This window comes from Oryctolagus cuniculus, chromosome X (genome assembly GCF_051225735.1).
Source record: "Oryctolagus cuniculus isolate XC-2025 breed Fujian yellow rabbit chromosome X, ASM5122573v1, whole genome shotgun sequence".
Lineage (NCBI taxonomy): Eukaryota > Metazoa > Chordata > Mammalia > Lagomorpha > Leporidae > Oryctolagus > Oryctolagus cuniculus.
This window is the reverse complement of record NC_142888.1, coordinates 90,232,339-90,256,439: the sequence shown is the minus strand read 5'-3', so window position 1 is coordinate 90,256,439 and position 24,101 is coordinate 90,232,339. Positions and strand designations below refer to the sequence as shown.

General features: G+C 43.2%; 1 protein-coding gene and 1 pseudogene across 1 annotated transcript in view; one reads left to right on the top strand and one right to left on the bottom strand.

The window, feature by feature from the left end:
* LOC103351963 (nuclear RNA export factor 2) overlaps window positions 1-5,483 on the top strand; it is a 28,093-nt gene extending 22,610 nt beyond the window's left edge. The window contains exons 20-21 of the mRNA XM_008273100.4: window positions 5,080-5,140; window positions 5,269-5,483. Coding sequence (XP_008271322.3) covers window positions 5,080-5,140; window positions 5,269-5,313 — 106 coding nt within the window. The 3' untranslated portion in view covers window positions 5,314-5,483. The remainder of the gene's footprint in view (window positions 1-5,079; window positions 5,141-5,268) is intronic.
* A 2,740-nt stretch (window positions 5,484-8,223) lies between these two features.
* Window positions 8,224-14,712, bottom strand: LOC100340792 (zinc finger CCHC-type and RNA-binding motif-containing protein 1 pseudogene; annotated as a pseudogene).
* Between the last annotated feature and the right edge of the window lie 9,389 nt (window positions 14,713-24,101).

Sequence of the window (24,101 nt, the reverse complement as noted above, 5' to 3'; positions counted from 1 at the left end):
ACTTTAGCATTTTTTTTATAGATCTGAGAAGAACATCATTGGTATTTTGATTGGAATTGCATTGAATGTGTAAATTGTTTAGAGTATTATCAATATTTCGATAATATTAATTTTTCTAATCCATGAGCATGGAAAGATTTTTCTGCATTTTTGTGTCTTCTTCTATTTTTCCTTTATTTTTTGTAATTTCCTTTGCAGAGATCCTCCACATTGTTGGTTAACTTTATTACAAGGTATATAATTTTTCTGTAGCTATTGTGAATGGTACTTATCTTATAAATCCTTTCTCAGCCATGGTGTTGCCTGTGTATACAAAGGTTATTGATTTTTGTGTGTTGATTTTATATCCTGCCACTTTACCAAACTCTTTTATGAATTCCAATAATCTTTTAGTGCAGTCTTTCAGCTCCCCTATATATAGGATCCTGTCATCTGCAAATGGGATTATTTGACTTCTTTTCAATTTGTATCCCTTTGATTTCTTTTTCTTACCTAATGTCTCTGGCTGTAAACCCCAGAACTATATTAAATAGCGATTGTGAAAGTAGGCATCAGATCTTAGTGGAAATGCTTCCATCTTTTTCTATTCAACATGATGCTAGTGTGGGTTTATCATATAACGCCTTGATTGTGTTAAGGAATGTTGCTTCTATAGCCAGTTCACTTAACTTTTTTAATCATAAAAGGATATTGTATTTTATCAGATGCTTTCTGTACATTTATTGAGATAATAATGTGGTTTTAATTCTTCAGTTTGTTAATATGATTTATCACTTTTATTGATTTGCATATGTTGAGGCATCACTGCATATCAGGGATAAGTCCCACCTGGTCTAGGTGAATGATCTTTCTGATTTGTTGTTAAATTCAATTAGCTAGTATTTTGTTGAGGATTTTTGCATCTATGTTCATCAGGGATGTGAGTCTATAGTTCCTTTGCTATGTTGTATATTTTCCTGGTTTTGAATTAAGATGATGCTAGCCTTATAGAATGAGTCTGGGAGGATTTCCCCCCTTTTGAATAATTTTTAATGCTTTGAAAAGAATTAGAGTTATTTCTTTAAATTTTGGTAGAATTCAGCAGTAAAGCGATCCAGTACTAGGCTTTTTTTTTTGGTTGGACTGGACTTTATCACTGAGTCAATCTCCATCTTGGTTATTGGTCTGTTTAGGTTTTCAGTGCCTTCATGATTCAATTTTGGTAGATGGTATGTGTCCAGAAATCTATCCATTTCATCTAGATGTTCTAATTGTTGGTATATAGTTGTTTGTAGTACTTCCTGATGATTCTTTTTATTTCTGTGATATCCATTGTTACATCTCCATTTTCATATCTGATTTTATTAATTTGGGTCTTCTCCCCCTTTTTTGACTAGTTGAGCCAGTGGTGTGTCAATATTGTTTATGTTTTCAAAAAACCAGCTCTTCAATTTGCTGATCTGTTATACCATTTTTTGGTTTCAGTTTTGTTTATTTCATCTCTAATTATTTCTCTTCTCTTATGTTTCTAGATCCTTGAGATGCATTGTTATATTATTTATTTCATGCCTTTCCAGTTTCTTGATGTAGGCATTACCTGCTGTAAACTTACTTCTTAACCCTGCTTTTGCTGTATCCCCCATATGTTTTTATATATTGTGTTGTCATTTTCATTCATTTCCAGGAATTTCTTGATTTCCCTTTTGATTTCTTCCATGTACCACTGTTAACTCAGGAAATGTTCTTTAGTCTTCATGTGTTTTCATACTTTCTAGAATTTCTTAAGTTGTTAATTTCCAGCTTCATTCCATTGTGGTATTAGTTCAATTTTTTTTATTTGAGACTTGCTTTATGGCCTAGCATATGGTCTGTTCTAGAGAAAATTACATTCAGTGATGAAAAAGAATGTGTGTTCTGCAGCTGAGGTAATAAGTGTTCCACAGATGTCAATTAGGTCCCTTTGTTCTTTAGTGTAGATTTTCTCTGTTGTTTGTTGATTTTTTTGTCTAGTTGATATGTCCACTGATCAAAGTGGGGTGTTATAATCCCCCATTGTGTTAAAGTTTATGTCTCCCTTTAGATCCATTAACATATCCAGGAGCCCTGGCATTAGGTGCATATTTATTCACTATAGACATATTTTCCTGTCAAATTCATCCCTTAATCATTACATAATGCCCTTGTGTCTTTTAACAGTTTTTGTCTTAAAGTCCATTTTGTCTGGTATTAAGATATTTTTACTGCTCTTTTTTTGGTTTCCATTAGCATAGAATATATCTTTTCCCATCCTTTCACCTTCAGTCTGTGAGTATCTTTGTTGGTGAGGTGTTTTTCTTGCAGGCAACTAATAGATTGGTCATGTTTTTTAATCCATTCTGCCAGTCTATGTCTTTTAATTGGAGAATTTAGGCCATTTACATTCAAGGTTATTATTGATGACTTGGTTCTGCCATTTTCCATTAATCTCCCTAGCATTTGCTTTCAATTTCGCTTGTACTTTCACTAGGAGAATTTTCTGCCTTCACATTGTTTCATAATGACTATCTTTCTCTGTTTCTGCTTCCTGTTTCTCTTTCTCTGTTCCTTAAGCATCATTTGAAATGCTAGATAAATGTGACAAATTCTTTCAATTTCTGCTGTTAATTCACTGAATAGGCCTTCTTAACTCATTCACTCTTTCCACACCTACAGAAACTCTTAAAACCCTTCTGTTTGGTCATTTGATAGTATCCCTTAAATCTCAAGCACTGTTTTCAGTTTTTCTAATTTTTCAGTGTGTGTGTATTTGTGTGTGACTGAGATTTGTTTTCCAGCTTGGTTATTCTTTCTTCTGCCTCACCAAGTCTGTTGTTTAAGGTTTCTCCCTATATTGTTTATTTGAGACATTGAATTAGTCATTTCTAAAATTACAGTTTGTTTTCTCTTTAATATATCCATCTCCTGGCAAAAATTTTCATCCATGTCATGCATGTTATTCCTTTAATTCATGAATTTACTTCCCATTTTTTAAAGTAATCTTATGATCATTATTTTGAATTTTTTCAGGCATTTTGTCAGTCTTTTCATCTTCACATTCTAATATTGAAGTGTTGTTTCAGGGGAGTCACATTTTCCTCATTTTTCATCTTTCTTGAATTTCTGTTTATATTTGGGCATTTGTGGGGCCACTTGTTGGTTTTCTCCTCTGATGTCTTTGTTTCTGAAATATGCCTCTTTGGCTTAGTGGAGTGTCTGCTCCTTCAGTGAATATGCAGATGTGTGTGTTATGTGGGGCCAGGGATCTCTGGTCAGTGCTTGGTGACGGTGCAAGAGTTGAAGGTGACACCAAGTAGATCTCCTCTATTGTCAGCAGATGGGTAGGGTATTCTCACTTCAGCTCAAGTGATCACTGCCTCATCTCCTCTCTGCCAAGGTGATCAACACACTTGGGGCGAGCCCACAGTGGCTGCACGCCCCACCCACACAGGTGCATGAACCACACAAAGGATCTGTGTTGTCCTCAGCGTGAACACAGAACCCTTTGCAATGTTCCACCCCAGGCACATTCATGAAGAGTGACGAGGCATTCCCAGAGCCAGATGTCTGTTTGTATTCCATCCCTGTAGTTTGAGTATGGGTGCCATAATACAGTGAGGTGTGGAGAGCACCTCGCAGGCTTAAACGGGTGCTCTACCTCCTGCCAATCCTCCAGTTGAGACTGAAAGTCAGTGGAGACCATGAATTTATCCCTCAGATAAAATCCCCTAGTTGTGCACGTGTGAGCTGTGGTAGCCTGCACTTGCTTTGTTAAGATGGTGTCTTCTCCCCGCTAGTTACTGGAAGGCCTTGTGGGGAGGGATGGAAAGCAGCAAATGTTCTCTCCTTTCACAGGGTTAGTGTGCAGTGTGCTCCAGGCCAGACTCAAATTCATTGTGTCTGCAAGGTTCTCTCTCAGGCAGTGTTAGGCTTGCCTCACTCCTCTCTGAGAAGATGGTTTCTCCTCCTGACTGTGCTTCTGTTGTTGGTAGGAGTGGAAGAAAAGCATACTGCCCAACATTTTGCTGCTGAGTATGGTGCTCTGTGGGAGTGGGGAAGGGGAAGGAAGCAACTCAAGCCTGGCTGTTGCTCAGACCCCAGTCAGCTCCTCAGGGTGAGGTAAAAGTCAGTGGGTGACTATGGAATTCTCTCTCAGCTAAAATGTGGGCGGCAGGATGTGCAGTAATTTCTTCCTGCCTTAACAAGGTATGAAGGTGGCTCATAGCCTGCAGCTGGCTGTGCTGTGTAGCTGGCTACAGCAGTGTCTCTGTCTTCTGTCCTCTTGTCTCACAGAGCTTTGTTGTTTTTTCACTTCTTCATTGAAAATATCCATCATTCAGACCCCTGGAACCTTGGTCCTTCGTATGTTCTTTTCATATCCCAGAGCAGCTTAAATTAGTTTAGCTATACCCTATTAAGCCATCTTGGATCTCTCTAAAATTACTTTTATACGGACCTGTGTAGATTTTTTAAAACGTAATGTATTCAGGACTTGTGTTTGGCACAGCAGCTTAATCTGCCACTTGCAACAGAAATATACCATATGAGTGCCCATTCAAGTCCCTGCTGCTCCATGGTTAAGTATATACCAAGAGAAATAAAAGAATATGTTAATTCAAAACCTTGGACATGAATGTTCATAGAAATATTATTCATATTAGTCTCAAATGGAAGCAACTCCGTTGTCCTTTAACTGAGAATAGATCAATAAACATGGCACATCTCTACAGTGGAATATTGATACTGTCTTATGAAAAGTAATTCTGACATAGGCTATGCCATGGATGCACCTTGAAATTATTTTGGTAAATGAAAGTGGCAAGTCATTAAAGGTCACATATTGTGTGATTCTATGCTAAGCTCTCTTGTTTTGAACACCTCTATTTTTCTGTGAATTTCAGTGGCATGAATGTTATTGTAGACATTGTGAATTTTCAAAAGGTCGTCTTCATTGATAGAGTAGTACTCATTCTGGTACATGTGTTCCAATGAAAGAGTAGCATGGTGAAGGGGTGGAATGTTATTGGCATGTGTGTTCTGTGGAGCTGACAGAGTAATCACCTGGTCTCCACCTGCCCCCGCCAGGTGCCTTGAAGAGAATGGATGGAACTACACCAGAGCGGCACAGGTCTTCCTTATCCTCCAGGTGAGGTCTGGGAAACAAGCGGGTCAATGTTGGATGTCTCTGGGCCTTCAGAAAGGTGGACATCAGGTGGTTTGGGGGTGGAACTCGGGCCTCCTGACCCTTCTGATATTCCTACTCCTTCCCTCCAGATGCAGGGCAAGATCCCAAAGGAGGCCTTCAAACAAATCACATAAAAGGATCCCCTGGATGTCCTCCATGTCCCGATCCATGTCATTGTTTTTATTTTCCAATATAAGGCAAAGTTCACAACTCAGATTGGAGACATGGCTGTCTATTGCAGAGTTCATTGTAGAGATGGTAACGTAACCACTTGAAAGGCCAAATGTTTCCTTTCCCCACTCAGTATTGCTGTTTATGTTCCTAATAAAGAGTGACATTGCATGCTGTATGTTCTGTGCCTCAGCTTGTACTTCTTCTGCCCCGACATGAACCTACATTGCCATGGCTGAGAGGCCCTGATTCTCTTTGCCACACACCTTTGTCCCTTGTCCCTGTCTGTCCTTAGCAAACAAATCAGGCTTGTCAACATGGATAGTTTGTCCACGAATTCCAATGAAAAGGACACAGGTTATTTTGTAGTCAGGGATTACTTAGTATTAAGTGTGACTCTGTCAGATGTTCTACCTGCAGGCCTGCAGAAGCAGACATGTGGCAAGAAACAAACAAGGGCTTCCCAAGAAATGCCTGCTGTCTATTGAGGACCAAGGAAGAAAGGAAGGGCGAAGAGGTGAGGCAGAGAGGAGAGGGGACAGATATATTTTTTTTAAGATTTATTTTATTTATTTGAAAGACATAGTTACAGAGAGAGGTAGAGACAGAGAGAGAAAGGTCTTCCATGCGCTGGTTCACTCCCCAGGTGGCTGGAGCTGTGCTGATCCGAAGCCAGGAGCCAGGAGCTTCTTCCAGGTCTCCCATGTGGGTGCAGGGGCCCAAGTATTTGGGCCATCTTCCACTGCTTTCCCAGGCCGTAGCAGAGAGCTGGATCAAAAGAGGAGCAGCCGGGACTAGAACCAGTGCCCATATGGGATGCCAGTGCTTTAGGCCAGGGCATTAACCCGCTGCACCACAGTGCCAGCCCCAGACAGATACATTTTAAAACTGACTTTTTACTCCTAATATTTGAGAATTTTCACAGACTGATCAGTTTTATGGTTTGCACCCAGGTGGGTGGGTGGGAAATGGGCCTTTTCACAACTCTCACCATCATTCCACCTGTTGTCCCATATACTTGTCCTGCTTGTTCTTCTTCCCGAAGAATTACTGTGCAAAAGATCTCACATTTGCACTTGCAGTGTGGTGTGTTGTGATTCAGCTCATTTGCCCAGTGTAGATGTTAGATGATACTTGGTGCTCCATCTTCATAAGGGGGTTCAGTCAGTCATTTTAATTTCCTAAAAAGAACAATAGCACAGAATAATCACATTCTAGTTTGCTCCTTGGGACTTTTCTCAACAGTTGGCAATTAGCAGTTCCATACTTCAGGCATGAGTTGAATGGGACCTTTGAACAATTTATTTTCCTCACTTTTGTAATGCTTCTGCTTTGGATAACAAGTGGGCATCGTTTAAAATATAGGTTGCATTTATTTGAAAGAATGCAACCATCTTCCATCCATTGATTTGTTCTTTCCCTGCAATAGCAGGGGCTACACCAGAACACAATCTGGGTCTCTCACATGGCATGGACCCAAATACTTGAGACCTCCCCTCTGACTTCCAGGGTGTGCATTAGCAGGAATCTAGGAATCTAGAATTGGAAGCAGAGCAGAGACTCATATCAAAGCACTCTTACAAGGAATTAAGCAACGGAAGCAGGGTCTAAACCAGTGGTCCTAATTCTCTGAGAAGTTACGTTTAAATTAATAGTGGTACAAAATCTTCAGGTTATATTGCTATCCTATTAACTACCACATAGGTGAGTTATGAGGTACCACCAGTTTATAAATTATGATTCCACCTTCATATTTTGTGTTACTTAACTTCTTGTCATTGATCAATTTTCAGAACTCTACATGCATTACATTAGAAAGGCATTTACTGTGCCGGCGCCGCGGCTCAATAGGCTAATCCTTCACCTAGCAGCGCTGGCACACCAGGTTCTAGTCCCGGTCGGGGCGCCAGATTCTGTCCCGGTTGCCCCTCTTCCAGGGCAGCTCTCTGCTGTGGCCCGGGAGTGCAGTGGAGGATGGCCCAAGTGCTTGGGCCCTGCACCCCATGGGAGACCAGGAGAAGCACCTGTCTCCTGCCTTCGGATCAGTGCAGTGCACTGGCCGCGGCAGCCATTGGAGGGTGAACCAATGGCAAAAGGAAGACCTTTCTCTCTGTCTGTCTCTCACTGTCCACTCTGCCTGTCAAAAAAAAAAGGGCATTTACTGCAGTGTGGATATCTTAAAAACACATACTAAAAGAGTAGTCTCCATTACATAAAGGAAAATGTTAAAACCTTGTTGTTTATTCATATAGTATGACATTTAATCTATTGTAATTTTCAGTTCTAGAATTTCTTTTCAATTTCTTTTCATATTTTCTCTATCTTTACTGATATATTATACTTGAATATTCAGTGTTCTCCTGTTTCCCTAAGTTATTTGACCATGAATTTCTTAACTCTTTGGAAATACTTAAAAACCTGATTCATTCGTTTAATTTATTTGGAAAGCAGAGATACACAGAATAAAAGACAGACAGAGACAGAAAGAGAGAAAGAAATCTTCCATCCACTGGCTCATTCCACAACAGCTGAAGGTTGCTCAGACCAAAGTCAACAGCAAGAACACAATCCAGCTCTTCCATGTGGATGCATGGAACCAAGTACTTGTTTCAGATTAGGTGCGCTCCAACTGTACTGTGTCTTGGCAAGATGGAAACACGATGCTTTATATGTTTTAAAATTTTGTGTGAACTATTTTCTAGTAAAACATTATCTGGTATTAAGTGGTCTTATGTTCAAATTCAAAAAGGAACCTCAGTCTCCAGCTGAGCTTTATGTTCCAAGGCTCTTTTAAGATTATTTACATAATAATTATAATTTTAATCACCACATTGTTCCTCATCACTAAAATCTGATTTCCTTTAACTTGGGCCTCATGAGTCATCTAATGTTGAGGGACCCCCTGAATGGGTTTCCATTTTGGTTTGCTCTTCAGTTTTGCCTTGCCGGAAGGCTATGGCCTGGCTGAGGCTGTCCGGAACAGAGTCTCTCCTTCACCTTCATCTTCACTTTCTTCTCCCTACTCTATTTCTTCTTCTGGTTCAGTTTTCTTTTTTCTCTTTCTTTGCTGGAAGTTCTAAGTTCTCCAAGCGTATTTTTAGAATAGGCATAACTTAACTGTTCAATTTCTCCGCATTTGTGGCACTTAGATTTATCAATTAATTTTGTCTTCAGATGAACTCAGCCGCTCTTCCATTGTCAATAGTAATGCTTGCTTTTATCAGTCTACCAAGTAACTATTTATTGTTTATTGCCCTGGTACAATTTTGTGCAGAGTCTTTATCCAAAAATAAAATAAATGCAACCACATTGCTCTTAATGGTATCTTTATCTTACATTTTCGTGACCTTTATTATTTCGCGATATTTGGAAGTATCTGATGTAAGTCACTGTCACAGCAAAAGGCAACTTGGAGATACGCACTTTGCTCTCACTTGTAACCAAACCACAACTAATTTCTTCAGATGGACGGTAGAACACAAATCCTTGGCTTAAGCGGCTCAACCCTGATTCCTCCAGTCCCCTCAAGGCTGTGGCCCAGGCATCATGGGTTCTTGCAAGAGCAGGTGCTGAGAAACAAAATGGAGTGGTAGTGATATCCCTAAGCATTTGCTTAAAGCCATTGCCTTGTAATTCAAATATCTGGACTTCCACATGGAAGTTTCCTGTCAGTATTGTTTTCTTTCATGCGACTTTACTGTGTTTCTGTATTATTTTTTTACCTTGCTATTTTTGCAGGATACTGGACATTTGGAGTATTATAATGTGGTGACTTTGTAAATCAGAATATATATACTCAGTGATTTCTTTTTTTATGATTTATTTATTTGAAAGAGTTACACAGAGTTGAGAGGCAGAGACAGAGAGAGAGGTCTTCCATCTGCTGATTCACTCCCCAGATGGCTGCAACGGCTGGAGCTACGCCAATCTGAAGTCACGAGCCAGGAGCTTTTTCCAGGTCTCCCACATAGGTGCAGGGACCCAAGGACTTGGGCCATCTTCTACTGCTTTCCCAGGCCATAGCAGAGAGCTGGATCAGAAGAGGAGCAGCCGGGACTAGAACTGGCGCCCATATGGGATGCCGGCGCTTCAGGCGGGGCGTTAACCCGCTGCACAACAGCGCCGACCCCTCAGTAATTTCTTATTTTGAGCTGCTACCACCATTTTTTTTGGTGATTTACTTATTCATGCTATTTTTGCAGGCTAAATTACTGGTCAGTTATATACATTGAAGTCATCTTTCCATTTTCCTCAAAGCTCCAGGCTTTTGTAATAACAAAAGGCTACAAATTGGGTGACTTATTAATAACATACATGTATTTCTCATAGGTTTGGAGGCTGAGATCCTGAGAACATGTTGCCAACATTTTTGAGTTCTTGTGGGGACCTTCCTCTGGGTTGCAGACTGTCATCTTCTCATTATACATGGTAGACACAGAGAAAGAAAGCCCTCTGGGGTCCTTTTTATAAGAGCACTATTTCCATTTATGAGGACTATGCCCTGAAAACCTAATTGCCTTCCAAAGCCCCAGTAACCATCACATTGAGGGTTAGGATTTCAACATAGGAATTTGGGGGAACATAAAATTCAATTCATATCAGTGACTTGACAGAGATTTCCCAAAAGGCATCAACACAAAAAGAAATGGGGAAAGGAAAAAAAAATCCTTCATTTTTTGTAGACTGGCCAAGGCACTCTGAGCCAAGGCACTCTGAACACTTTGTTAGGCATCCTAAGGCTTGGCTATAGCCTTCACTTCAACATTTTAGGGATCCCAAAGATCAGCTAGATGCACAGGCCAGCTCATCTTTTAGATGTTTTCTGAGCATGTGTGTTGCACTCTGGATTCCCTGCTATGCAGCAGCCCTTCAAAACATTTATTCCTTCAAAAAACTCTTCTTAACCTGTCCTTCCTACTGTTTTCGTCTTTGTGATGTTTCCCTCCTGTGCCTTCCCTTGTCTTCACGTAGCTATAAATAGTATACATGTTAGATGATTTTGAGAGATGCCATCCAGAAAGTCATTCCACGTCTGATGGAGGAGGGTTAATTCCAAACGGTGGTCATTCTCTTTACTTGTCCCTCACAGACCCTACAGAGAGGTCAGAAAGTATGACTACAATTTGTGAGAACAAAGTATGTATTGAAATCTCTACCACCAGCAAGAAGCACTAGAAATCTGGCTGCCAGACTCATGAACTACACAAGTCTGGAAAAAAGGATGCTAGGCAGGTAATGAAAAACTCCACAATTCCCTTTTAATGACATTTAGCAACCTGTTTCTTGACTGTACTCTTCTGGTTGTTGTAAGTTTTTTTTTTTTAATTAGATTTAAGTGTTCTGAAAATGTTGATTCTGTCAGTTTTTGCTAGCTGCAGCTTTGCTTCTATGGAGGAACCGATACTTACTGCTCTTATTTTTATGATGCCACTCCTTTATGATGACTTTATTTCATTCTTGATGTTGGTAAGTTATCTTATTTATTTGACACCTGGAAGATGCAGAGTACTAAAATGACCCTAAAATCCTGCCTGCTGGGGTCCTAATCCTGCATAATCCCCCAGACTGTAAAAACATTGGATTATGCTGCCATGATTAGGCAATTTTAGCTAGCACAGTTGACTTTAAGAAAGGGAAGTCATCTGGTTGGCCTATGCTGAACACATATATCCCTTTAAATGTGGGCCTAGAAGTCAGAGACAGAGAATTCAGGGCTTTAAAGCATGATAATGATTTCACTCATGAGTTGAAAGATGGAGGGGACCTAAGGGGCAAGGAAGGTGGGTCAACCCTAGGAGCCAAGAGTGGTCCCAACCAGCAGTAAACAGGGAAATGTGGACATAAATCAATTACAAGTAACTTAATACTTCCAACAGAAAGAATGACTTTTGAAGGAGGTACCTTTCTCTGAAGGGAGGAGAGAACTTCCACTTTGACCATGGCCTTGTCTAAAAATTATCAGAGTCAGCGAACTCAGGGGGCTTCCATAGCCCTGGCAGCTCATGACAAGAGCCTAGGGTGATTACTGATGCCATAAACAAGAGTGTCAATTTGTTAAGTCAACAACAGGAGTCACTGTGCACTTACTCCTCATGTAGGATCTTTGTCCTTAGTGTGCTGTACATTGAGATTTAATGCTATAACTAGTACTCAAACAGTATTTTTCACTTTATGTTTCTGTGTGGGAGCAAACTGTTGAAATCTTTACTTAATGTATGCTAAACTGATCTTCTGTATATAAAGAGAATCGCAAATGAATCTTGGTGTGAATGGAAGGGGAGAGGGCGTGGGAAAGGGGAGGGTTGCGGGTGGGAGGGACGTCATAGGGGGGAAGCCAGTGTAATCCATAAGCTGTACTTTGGAAATTTATATTCATTAAATAAAAGTTTAAAAAAAGAAAGAATGACTTTTGAAGCAGTTCCCCCTCCCCAGTCCCACCCCAAAGCCTCTAGTGGGAACTCATCAGTGTTGGCACCTTGATTTCAGACTTATGATATCCTTTTATAGTTTCTGATTTTGTTTTATACAACTTTTCTTGCATTACATAGCTGCAGGTACAAACCTAACAACCAACCACACAAATGCATCAGTGCACATCAACTGTTCCATTGTTTTTGGCTTGACAAAAGATTTTTACTTCAATTTTATTTGATTTTTTAAAAAAATTATTTATGTAAAGGGAACAAATTTTGTGTATTTCGTAAATATAGGTTTAAGAGCGTAATGATAGGGCCAGCCCTGTGGCTCCGCAGATTAAAGTTGAAGCTTGCAGTGCCAGCATCCCATACTGGCATTGGTTTGAGTCCTGGCTGCTCCACTTCTGGTCCAGCTCCCTGATAATGCACCTGGGAAATCAGTGGAAGATGGTCCAAATTCATGGGATCCTGCACCCACATGGGAAATCCATATGAAGCTCCTGGCTCCTGGGTTCGGCCTGGCCAAGCCCTGGCCATTGTAGCCATTTGGAGAGTAAACCAGAGGATGAAAGATATATATATATATATATATATATATATATATATATATGGATATATATATATATATATATAAGTATCTATTTCTCTCAACTCTGCCTTTCAAATAAATAGGTTTTTTTAAAAAAGAGCATAATACTTCCCAGCCTACCCTCCCTCCATCCCTCACTCCCACCTTCCTGCCTCCTTTCTTTCTTATTTTTCTTTTACTTTTTACAATTACATATTTTCAATTTATTTTATTTTTTCAGTGGAAAGCAAAGTAGCAAAGTTTATTAGAGTAAGGACAGCCACTAGAACGGATGGGCACCTCTCCAGACAGAACCTGAGAGAGAGTGCCTAGTTTACATTTAGGCCTGGGTTTTTAAGGGGATGGGTCTTGCCTTCCTGCCTTTTCTCTCCCCCTCTCCTTCTTCTCCTCCAGAACAAAGGACTTTTTGGGTGACGTTGAAGTTGTAAGACAGAGGAAGCCTGACTGGCATCTGCCAGGGGGCTTCTCTCTACGGTGCCTGCCTTAGAGGAAGGATGTTTATCAGGCCAGGTAGAAGGGGCAGGACCTCCTGGAAGGTCATCAGGATCTGGGCAGGACTTTGAAGTGCAGATACTGGGCTGCACCTGGAAGGTTATGGGGTGACTGCAATGCGGATGTTGCAGTGCTGTAGATGTCAATTTCCTAAGGCCCTTCTGACACACATAGGTTCATTTCTGACTTCCTACCTAACATTCCCCGCTTAAGAGAGAAAGATCGCCGGCGCTGTGGCTCACTAGGCTAATCCTCTACCTTGCGGCGCTGGCACCCTGGGTTCTAGTCCTGGTCGGGGCGCCGGATTCTGTCCTGGTTGCCCCTCTTCCAGGCCAGCTCTCTGCTGTGGCCAGGGAGTGCAGTGGAGGATGGCCCAAGTGCTTGGGCCCTGCACCCCATGGGAGACCAGGAGAAGCACCTGGCTCCTGCCATCGGATCAGCGCGGTGTGCCGGCCGCAGTGCGCCAGCCACAGCGGCCATTGGAAGGTGAACCAACGGCAAAAGAAGACCTTTCTCTCTGTCTCTCTCTCTCACTGTCCACTCTGCCTGTCAAAGAAAAAAAAGAGAGAAAGATCCATAATCTTATGATGGGGATAAATGGCTAGAGGTCCATCTTCTATAGCTACTTTGGAAGCTGACAAATGGTCAGCATAGAGATGGATATGGGTATTTCCTGTTGCTATCTCTCCTATGGTGTTTGAAAGTGGCCTTGGAAAGACGGTCCTGCTCAGTACAGAGGACTGCTTAGGTTGTCCAATGGGATGGGCTGGAAGCCTTGTCTGACGACTATCTGAAGCTTGACAGTTTTATCCTATTAGAGATAAAACGAACAAGGGTATTAAAGACACATGGTCCAAAGAGAAGCAGCAAGATTACAGAAGTTATAGGGCCAAGGAGAGGGAATAGCCAGGATTTCCATGACCAGATGTAGGGCCAACAATCCCAATCCTGCTTGGCCTGGTCCTGGAGTTGTTTGGCATTGTCCAAGAGAGTATGAATTTGGGTTTGTACCTGTCCAGTCTGATTGACCCAGAAACAACATTCTTCCTAGAGCATGGCACAGACATCTCCCTGGGCAACAGGTAGCATATCTAATGCTCTTCTCTTTTGGAGAACAACTGCAGCCAAAAAGTTGATCTGATTTTGGAGGGTGAAGCGAGAAGCTGCTATTTGGGTCTTAAGACCAGCCAGTTCAGGGGAGAGGCAGTATAAATATTGTTTGCTGATACTGCCCCTGTTGTGCCTATAGCAACTCCTGCTACTCCAGCCACCATGCTGATCCCTACCAGGACAGGGATCAGGGGGAATTCTCTTGGAGACTCGAGAAGTAGTGTATAAGGGAATTGATATGGGGACTGAAGCATTAGCAACAGATATAGTAGACAAGACATAGGCCAGGGTGCAGAGCCCTGTCCAGTTATAAGGTAAGCATTGGTAAGCAAGAGTTCCACAAAGTATATCCACCCCGCTGTAGGAGGGAAGCATCCAGAGAGGCGGTACATACTAAGTTGGGAATTTTCGGTAGTGGTGCGTTTGAAGAAGTACGTGGCAGCAAAGGAAGCTGAAGTTAGTGGACTACAACATGAGGTGTTTATGTGGGAAGTACTTCTCGTCCAATCTTCCCAGAACATGACCCGTCTAGTGTTGTCAATGAAAGTCTGGGCCAACTTGCCATCCTCATGAATGAGGGAGCAATTGTCTATTCCTATGCTGCCCCAATTAGAGTCCGCCATCAGAGCAAAACGTTTACCTGATACAGGCCTTCCCTGGCAGAAGCTCCCAGTGTAATGAAGCCAATGTGCCACAGATATGTTTGGAGGAGAGGAGAAGAGCAAGGAGGGCTTGAGGGAGAGTGCATGATCCATGGTGTGCACAGTTACGTAAAGTTACAAAAAGAGCTATTAAGGGATCCCATGAGGTGTCCTTGTGGATACTCAAGAGAGCTGAGGCAAAGAGGGGCTTTAGCCCTTAGTGTGACCTTAGTATAGATAGGTCCTTTAACAGGATGTGAGAGGCTATCTTTTTTAACTGGTGTGTGAACACCCTGACACCCAGTAGAAGTCGAGTAGTACATAAACCCTTCTGTCTGAGCCCATTACCTTAGAGAGGTTGGCCATGCTTTCCTAGATGAGCCCTGTGTCTCCAGACAAAGCCAGCAGGAGTAGCCGTAAGAAATGTTGGCCAATAAATTGACTGCAGCTTGGAGTTGCCTAATAAAGGATGAAGCATTGGTTGGGAGTACAGGTAGGAAGCATGCCAGTAGAAAGAGAAAAGGAAGGCCTTGGGAGGGCGTCTTTACTCATCTGGGCTCCTTTTAAAGAGTAGGCACAAATCTTCCAGAGATTCCGTTGACCAAATTTCTTTAGGTTTGAGTCCTGCTGGTCTTTAGGGCAGTGTGGCTTCACCCTGGTGTGGTGGATCCAGCTGGGGATGCCAAGCACTTTGATTGCTTGTAGGTGTGCAAAGTAAGACAGAGTATGGCCCTTTCCACGTGGGAGTGAGCTGGGACTTGGGAGAGCTGTCTGTCCAGGTTTTAAGAAGAATCTGTGGCCGGTGCCACGGCTCACTAGGCTAATCCTCCGCCTTGCGGCACCGGCACACTGGGTTCTAGTCCCGATCTGGGCGCCGGATTATGTCCCAGTTGCCCCTCTTCCAGGCCAGCTCTCTGCTGTGGCCCGGGAGTGCAGTGGAGGATGGCCCAAGTGCTTGGGCCCTGCACCCTATGGGAGACCAGGATAAGCACCTGGCTCCTGCCTTCGGATCAGCGCGGTGCGCTGGCCGCAGTGCGCCGGCCGCGGCAGCCATTGGAGGGTGAACCAACAGCAAAGGAAGACCTTTCTCTCTGTCTCTCTCTCTCACTGTCCACTCTGCCTGTCAAAAAATAAAAAATAAAAAAAATAAAAAAAGAAGAATCTGCATTTCTGGTTCATATAAGTGGGATGGGCTGGTGTCCTGGCCTGTGTGGAGTCCGCGATCCCAAATTGCTTTTTGAAATTGAGCTAGGGAAATAAAGTATTGGTTGGTTTCTTTATCTACCAGGATGTCTGAATGCAGAAAAGGCCTCCCGTAGAGAGCCTCAAAAGGGCTTAGGGAGAGCTGGGAGGTGGATCCTGTCCTAATTCTGAGTAGAGCATTGGGAAGGATTGAAATCCAGTTTTGGTTCATTTCCTTGCAGAGTTTCACTATGTTTTTCTTTAGGGTCTGGTTGGCTCTTTCTACCTTACCAGAAGACTGAGGTCTCCATGCAGAGTGAAGATGCCAGGTTATTCCTAGGGCCTTACAAATCCCTTGTGTAATCTGGGAAATGAAGGAGGGCCCATTGGGCCCATTATCACTTTGTAAAGATTTTGGGAGACCAAAGCGTGCAAGAACTTCCTTCAGGAGAATTTTGGCCACTTCCTGAGCTCTTTCAGTTCTGGTTGGGAAGGGTTCTACCCATCCAGTAAAGGTGTCTGTAAGTACAATCAGGTATCTATAGCCTTGACAGAGTGACATCTATGTAAAATTTATTTGCCAGTCTTCCCTGGTGCAAGTTCCCTTTCGCTGCATGGGTTTAATTAAAGGTGGAGGTCGAGACCCCTGGGGGTTATTTATAGCGCACAGAGTGCAATTCTGACAGACTCTGTGGATGGCTTTTATCAGGCCCATTCCACAAAATAATTTATCACACAGCTTTTGAAGTTTATATCTCCCAAAATAACAAGAGTCCTGTAGCCTTTTTACTACTTCCATTGTAATGCCTGAGGAAGGTATGTTATTCCTTCTCGCTGGTACCATCCTTCTATTGTTCTGGCATAACCCTGTTCTTTGGCCCTTACTTTTTCCTCTGAGGCATAATAGGGGGTCAAGGCCTTCCTGGAGACTGTCTGAAGGCCAGGCTGAGCAGTGGCAGCCTTTTTAGCTACTGAGTCTACAAAAGAGTTACCTCAGGAAATATATATATATATATATATTTTTTTTTTTGACAGGCAGAGTGGACAGTGAGAGAGAGAGACAGAGAGAAAGGTCTTCCTTTGCCGTTGGTTCACCCTCCAATGGCCGCCGCGGCCCGCGTGCTGCGGCTGGCACACCGCGCTGATCCGATGGCAGGAGCCAGGTGCTTCTCCTGGTCTCCCATAGGGTGCAGGGCCCAAGGACCTGGGCCATCCTCCACTGCACTCCCTGGCCACAGCAGAGAGCTGGCCTGGAAGAGGGGCAACTGGGACAGAATCTGGCGCCCCGACCGGGACTAGAACCCAGTGTGCCGGCGCCGCAAGGCGGAAGATTAGCCTAGTGAGCTGCGGCGCCGGCCAACCTCAGGAAATCTTGTCAGAGCCTCTGTGGTGGCCTCTGTAGTGCATGGCTGCAATCTCTCTGGGCAGATTTACAGCCTCAAGGAGCTTGAGGATCTGAGGTCCATACTTAACAGGGTTGTCTCTAGCTGTCAAGTAGCCCCTTTCTTTCCATACTGCTACATGAGCATGCAAGACTAAAAAGGCATATTTTGAATATGTATATATATATATTAATTCTTTTGTCCTTACCTAGTTCTAAAGCTCTGGTTAAGGCAATCAGTTCTGCTAACTGAGCAGAAGTTCCTGGGGCAGAGAACAAGCTTCAATAACGTACCATGCCGTAACTATTGCATACCCTGAGAAGCGGGTCCCATCTCAGACAAAGCTGCTCCCATCTGTGAACCAAACCTCATCTGCATTAGTCAGAGGTTTTTCTTTTAGGTCCCTTCTGCTGGCATAAGTCAGGTCTATGGTCTCAGTACAGGAGTGGAGGGGACCACTTTCCCCTGGAACTGGCATTAAGGTAGCTGGATTTAAAGTGGAACAATACATTATTTTTACCTAAGGGTTTTCTAGAAAGAGGATCTGGTATTTTAGTATTCTGTCTGTCAGCCCTTTTATTTTAGCAGAGAATTTATTTGATGTGAGGTATAAAGGGTGATGTCTTGTCTTAATGCAATTTTAGAAGCATCCTCTGTCAGCAAGGCAGCTGCTGCTATTATCCTTAGGCAGTGAGGACATCCTTGTGCAACCATGTCTAAGGTTTTAGAAAAGTAGCCCACAAGTTGCTTAACAGGTCCCAGATCCTGAGTTAGCACTCCTAAGGCGACTCCCTGCCTCTCAGTGACATATAGCTGGTGGAGTTTCTCTGGGTTCGTCAGCCCCAGCGCAGGGGCTTTAGTCATAGCATCCTTCAGCTGAGCAAAGGCTGTGGTTTGCTCTTTTTCCCAAAGGAGGGGGCCTTGTTCTGGGCTACCTTTTAAGGCCTGGTACAGAGGCCTTGTTATTTCTCCATATTTTAGAATCCATAACCTGCAATAGCCAGTCAGCCTGAGGAATGCTCGGAGTTGCATTAAAGTGGTAGGGGTAAGGGTAGGGATTTGCTGTTTGGCTTGTATCCTCTCTGGGGCTAGTCTTCTCTCCCCAGGAGTGAGGATGAGCCCTAAATAGTTAACTTCCTGGCGGAGACTAGCTGTGCCTTTTTCTTGGATACTTGGTATCCACGTTCTGCCAGGAAGTTAAGGGTTTTGATTAAATGCTGAAGGCCAAAGTCTCGAGTGGGGGAACAGATAAGCAAGTCATCTATGTACTGGAGTATTTTTCCACCTCCTCAAGATGTAGGTCCTTTAGATATTCTAAAAGGGCCTGCCCAAATAGGTGTGGTGCATCCTGGAACCCCCGTGGTAATGCAGTCCAGGTTAGCTGTGGTTTCAGATCCTCTTGCCCAGTCCCCTGGCTTCCTACATAGAAAGCAGTTAGCACTTGGAGGTGGGCTGGCCTTGCTGGGTCCCTCTGATGGCAGATTAGTGTGCAAAACAGCTGTCAACTGGGCCTGCCGCCTATCCTTACACTGTTCCGTTCATTTGTCTCGTTCCTCCTCCTTCTGCAAAAGTCACCCCTCAGTTTCTTCCTATGTAACATGTGGCCATACTAACCAATTCTTGACCAGCTATGAAGCAGGAATTAAGCGAAACTGTGAGGTGTTTGGTCATATGGGAGCCCTATCATCTGAGTGGATTGTTCCATTTGTTAACCTTCCCATAACCACCAGGCTGTCCTAACCCCAAATGAACAGTTTTCTATGTCTGAACCTCCCCCCGCCCCCAGTATAAGACCCAGACTGGTGATGCTGTGTGAACAGGTATAGTATGTGCAACTCCAAGGGGGATCTTGTTGTTTGTTGCCTTTTAAACAGAAAGTAATTCTCAGAATTTGACTGTTGCTTTTACTCAGACTTTTATTACTGTCCTGAACACGAGTTCCAAGTAAGTGCTGTGCTTTTTGGTGGGAAAACCCATTCTTGTCTGGGGCCAGTGGTGAGGGAATGTGGTGATATAGTCCTGAGGATGCTCTCTGTATTGGGAATGGCCAACAGTATATCCAAGGGGCGGTGTGGTCTACAGGTTAAGAGCATTGGTTCTGGAGTCAGAATAAGTGTTCTCTTCCTGACTCCCACACTACGTATGGGATCTTGATCAATTATTTGAACCCCCTATGACTCAATGACTTTGCTGAAAGTGATGATAACTGTATGCCTACCCTTGTGCTGCTACACACGAGTCCCCAGGTTGAGGCCTGATGTTAGACTGTCCCTGCAAACATGAGCTCTGTTGGGTTGGGGGAGTGCAAGTTAGAGGGTACCAGTCAAATAGCTGTGGAGGCAGGAACAGTAGAGATATGCAAAGAATTTGGTATCTGAGTGGTGGTGGTTATAGGGGAGCCTCTTGGGACTTTGGGAATGTCTACCTGTGCAGTTGGTTAAGAACCCAATTTCCCTGCAGTCCGTGCATACTGAATGATCAACTGTTTTAGAGGAACCCCAACCCTGTCAATAACTCAGTGACAGAAGCCATACCATGCTCCAGCTGCAAACTCACCCTCTCCCAACTGCAGCAAGAATTGGTGCAGGCCTTCTCCACCCATTTCAATGAAACTTGAGTGGTGTCAGAAGTGAGTGCTGGGTGTTGAAGGGATTAGGGGGCAGTGGGGAGCTCAGGGGGTGTGAAAAATGAAAACTCACATGCAAGCTGGAAAAATATGAATATCTTGCTTCCATATTAAAAACTGTGCATTTGGAAAAGAGATAACTTTTTACTTATATGTACATAGAATTATAAAAAATAATATATTCAGGGGCCATGTGATCCAGCAGGGTGATTTGCTGCCTGCAACGTGCACTGCCAATGTGAGTGCTGGTTTGAATCCTGACTCTTCCATTCCTAAGCATACATCAACAGAAATGAAAGTGTATGTTCATTCAAAGCCTTGTACATGAATGTTTGTAGCAGTATTAGTCCTACTAGCTCCAAGTGGAAGCAATTCGGTTTTCCATTAGCTGATGAATGGACCAATAAATATGTCATACACATACAGAGGAATCTTAATGCTGTCATAAGAATGATAATTCTGACATAGGCTGTGTCATGGATGAAACTTGAAAATATTATGTTTTGTGAAAGAGGCCAGTCACAAAATGTCACACATCTTGTGATTCAATTTATAGGAAATGTCTAGAATAAGTAAGTCCATAGAGACTGAAAGCAGTCATGATTGCCAGGGGTTGGGAGAAAGAGCAAAAATAAGAAGTCATCACTAACAGTTGAGGGGCTCCTTTTGTAAATAGTAAGACTACTTTGAAATTTTTTGGGGTGGTTGCACAGTCTTGTACTAGAAAACCACCTTCGAAAGGTACTTTGTTTCATGCCTTATATCTCAATTTTAAAATGATTGGAAATCATTTGAATTTCCATTTGGCATTTTCTTGAGTCTTATTCCTAATTTTTTTATTTTTAAAGACTTTTTAAATTTGAAAGTAGGAGAGAGAGAGAGAGAGAGAGAGAGAGAGAATCTTCATCCGCTGGTTCAATTCCAGATTGGACACAATGACCTAGGCTATGCCAGGCCAAAGTGAGGAGCTAGCTGCTAGCTGGGGCTGGGCCAGGCTGAAGCCAGGATCCAGGAGCTTCATCCAAGTCTCCCAAGTGGGTGCAGGGGCCCAAGCACTTGGGCTATCCTCCACTGCTTTCCTAAGCACATCAGCAGAGAACTAGATCGGAAGTGGAGCATCCAGGGCTTGAACTGGCACCCAAATGGGATGCCAACCCTGCATGAGGTGGCTTTATCCTCTCTACCACAATGCTGGCCACAGATTGTGAGTTTTCAAAAGATCTCCATCATTGTTAGAGCAATGCTCATTCTGGCACATGTGCCCCAGTGAAAGAGTAGCACGGGTGAAGGGGTGGCATCCTATGCCCAGTGTGTTTGTTCTGTGGAGCTGACAGAGATCACCTGTTGTTTTTTCCCATCCCAGATGCCTTGAGGAGAACGGGTGGAACTATGCTAGATCAGCACAGGTCTTCCTCACCCTCCAGGTGAGGCCCTGGAAGCAAGTGTATAAAAGATGGGTGTCTCTGGGCCTTCACAATGGTGGAGGAGGGGATGTGGGGGTGGAATCTGGGGTTTCTGGCTCTTCTGATATCCCTACTCCTTCCATCCAGTCACAGGGCAAGATCTTAAGGGAGGCCTTAAAAGAAAATGCCTAAAGGAAGCCTGAAGATATGCTCTGTGTCGTCAGCCGCATCAGTCCTCTTTTTCCCAAATATAAGACGTTCATTATTTGGGTTGGATACCAGGCTGTGTGAGACACAAGAGTTCATTTCAGGCATGATAAAATAACCACCCAGAAGGCCAAAAATTTTCCCCATTTCTCCACTCAAGAGTGCTGTTTATCCTCATAATAAAAGCAGCATGTGTTATATTGTGTGTCATGGATTGCTCTTCTTCTGTCCCAGCCATGAGCCAATAGGGCCAGGGCTGAAACTCCTGCTCCTCCCTGCCCTACACCCTTCTCATCAGATGTCCCTACAGATGTCCCTACATCAGGCTATCCTCAGTGGGTAGTTTGTCAACAAATTCCAATGAGGAGACAAGCTACTTCCAGGAACTGCATCTGGAGACAGTGTGATTTTTTCATATGCTCTGCCCATAGGCCAATAGGAGCAGGCATGTGACATGACACATACAAGGGCTACTGATGCAAGAGGGAAGGAAGAAGGGGAGAAGAAAAGGGTGGAAGAGGACAGGAGACACATACATATTTAAATAGTATTATTCTTAATATTTAAAAATAATAAGATTTAAGAATTTAAGATTTAATAAAATCTCAATAAATCTTATTCTTAATATTTGAGCATTTTCACAGACTGTGATTAGTTTTATGATTTGCACACAGGTGAGTGAGAAATGAGACTTGGCACAGAACTCACAGCTTTCTGCCCATCCTCCAAAACTCTGTCCTGCTTGTATACCTTCCTGAAGGTGCCCTGTGCAAAGAGTCGCAGATTTGCACTTACGGTGTGGGCATGTCAGCCTTTTTGCCCAGTGCATTCCTCAGAGAGCTGACACCAAAGCTCCATCTTCTTAATTGGGTTCAGCCAGTCATTTTAACTTCAGAAAAAGAATGATAGCACAGAATGTCACATTCTAGTCAGTTCCATAGGACCTTACTCAAAGACTGGAAATTAGCAGTTACAAACTGCAGGCAAGAGTTTAATGGGATATTTGCACAAGATATTTTCTACACTTCCATTATGATTGTACTTTAGACAGTAAGCTGGCATAGTTTGGATAAACAAGTTGTATTTGTTTAAAAGTCAGAGTTCAATGGTCACACAGAGAAAATCTTATATCCACTCACCTGTTCACTCCCCCAAATATCTGCAGGTGCTACATCAGGAGCCCAGGTCAAAATCTGGGTCTCCCACAAGGCACAGACCCCAGTACTTGAGACCTGGCTCCTGACTCCCAGGGTGTTCATTGGCAGTAAACTAGAATCAGAAGCAGAGACTCAAATCCAGGCAACCTGATATTTGAATGAGCAACTCAAGAAGTGTCTTAATCAGTGGGCCTAACTCCCACTCCAAGAATTTGCTTTTAAATTAACAATGGAAGAAAATCTTCAGGTTACAATCCTATTAAATGTGATGTGGTTGAGGGACCACCAGTTTACAAATATGATCCCTCCTTATATTTTTGTAACATTTCCTACTACTCTTCACTTTTCAGTACTTTACATATATTACATTAGGTAGTCATGTACTGGAGTGTGCATAACTTAAATATGTATACTAAGGGAGCAGTCACCATCACACAAAGGAAAATGTCAACCTGATTCTTTCTTATAGATCCTCAGTGGTCAAAGACAAGCTCCCATAATTCTCCAAGTCTGTATCTTCTCTCCTAGGGAACAGAGACTTGTCTGTGCACTTCTCCACCTCACTGTGAGAAATAGAGACGTTCTCTTGTACTATCAAACAATCCCAGTGTCTGGCTCAATTCAGGCTAACTACCTGGATTCCCTGTGGCCCAGGAACATAGAATCTATGGCATGGGTCCTCTCCTTCCTCTCTCTAAATCATCAGACTTCCATATCCTCAACCTTCTTTCCCTAGTTTGCTCTGTTACTGCAGACTTTGTCACTCTTTCTCCTTTAAATTTCCTCAATAACATTTGGCCTCATGCCCCCATGCAAATACTAAGTGAGCTATCTCTCTTGATGATAGAGAGTATACACACACACACATACACACACACACACAAGCATTTCTCCCCTTGCTTGTTTTTCTAAAGTATACAAGTTCTTGGAGGTGTAAATAGGTTCTGAGAGCGAGGTGAGAGCAGACTGCAGCAGCAGGCACTACTGGTTGTATTGCCTGAGCCCCAGCAGGGTCAGGGTAACCCCTAATCCAGCCAAGAAAAAGCACATTTCTTTCTCCCCACCCCCTCCTCCCAAGGGTGCCTGGCAACTGATGAGGAGAAAGCACCACTTGACACAATTAGAGGCTGTGGTGGTTCTCACAGGCATGACCAGTGGATTTTAGCAGAGGGAGAAATCTGCATTTCCCACTGCATTTGAGTCTGGCTGGGAGGGTTTACAAACAGCTGGGCACCCATTTAATACTGTGAGGTGCCCACATTCTCTCAACCTATCACAGGCTCCAGAGCTCAAACTGCCAAGATGGAGCACCCACAGGCAGCTGGCTCTGGAAATGACTCTGCTCTTTTTGTGGACAAGGAAAGTTCATGGGACAAAGAGGGGATCCTTTGGACCCCAGGAGTATGGCACCCTTGTGCACTGTAACTGTAGGAATCTTGTGACTACATGATAGGATGTGAGGTATAAGCATGTCTCTAGGCAATCACTGTCTGGTGTCAGAGGCTCAGAGCTCCCTGACTGACTGGGGTGGGTCACTGCAAAGCGT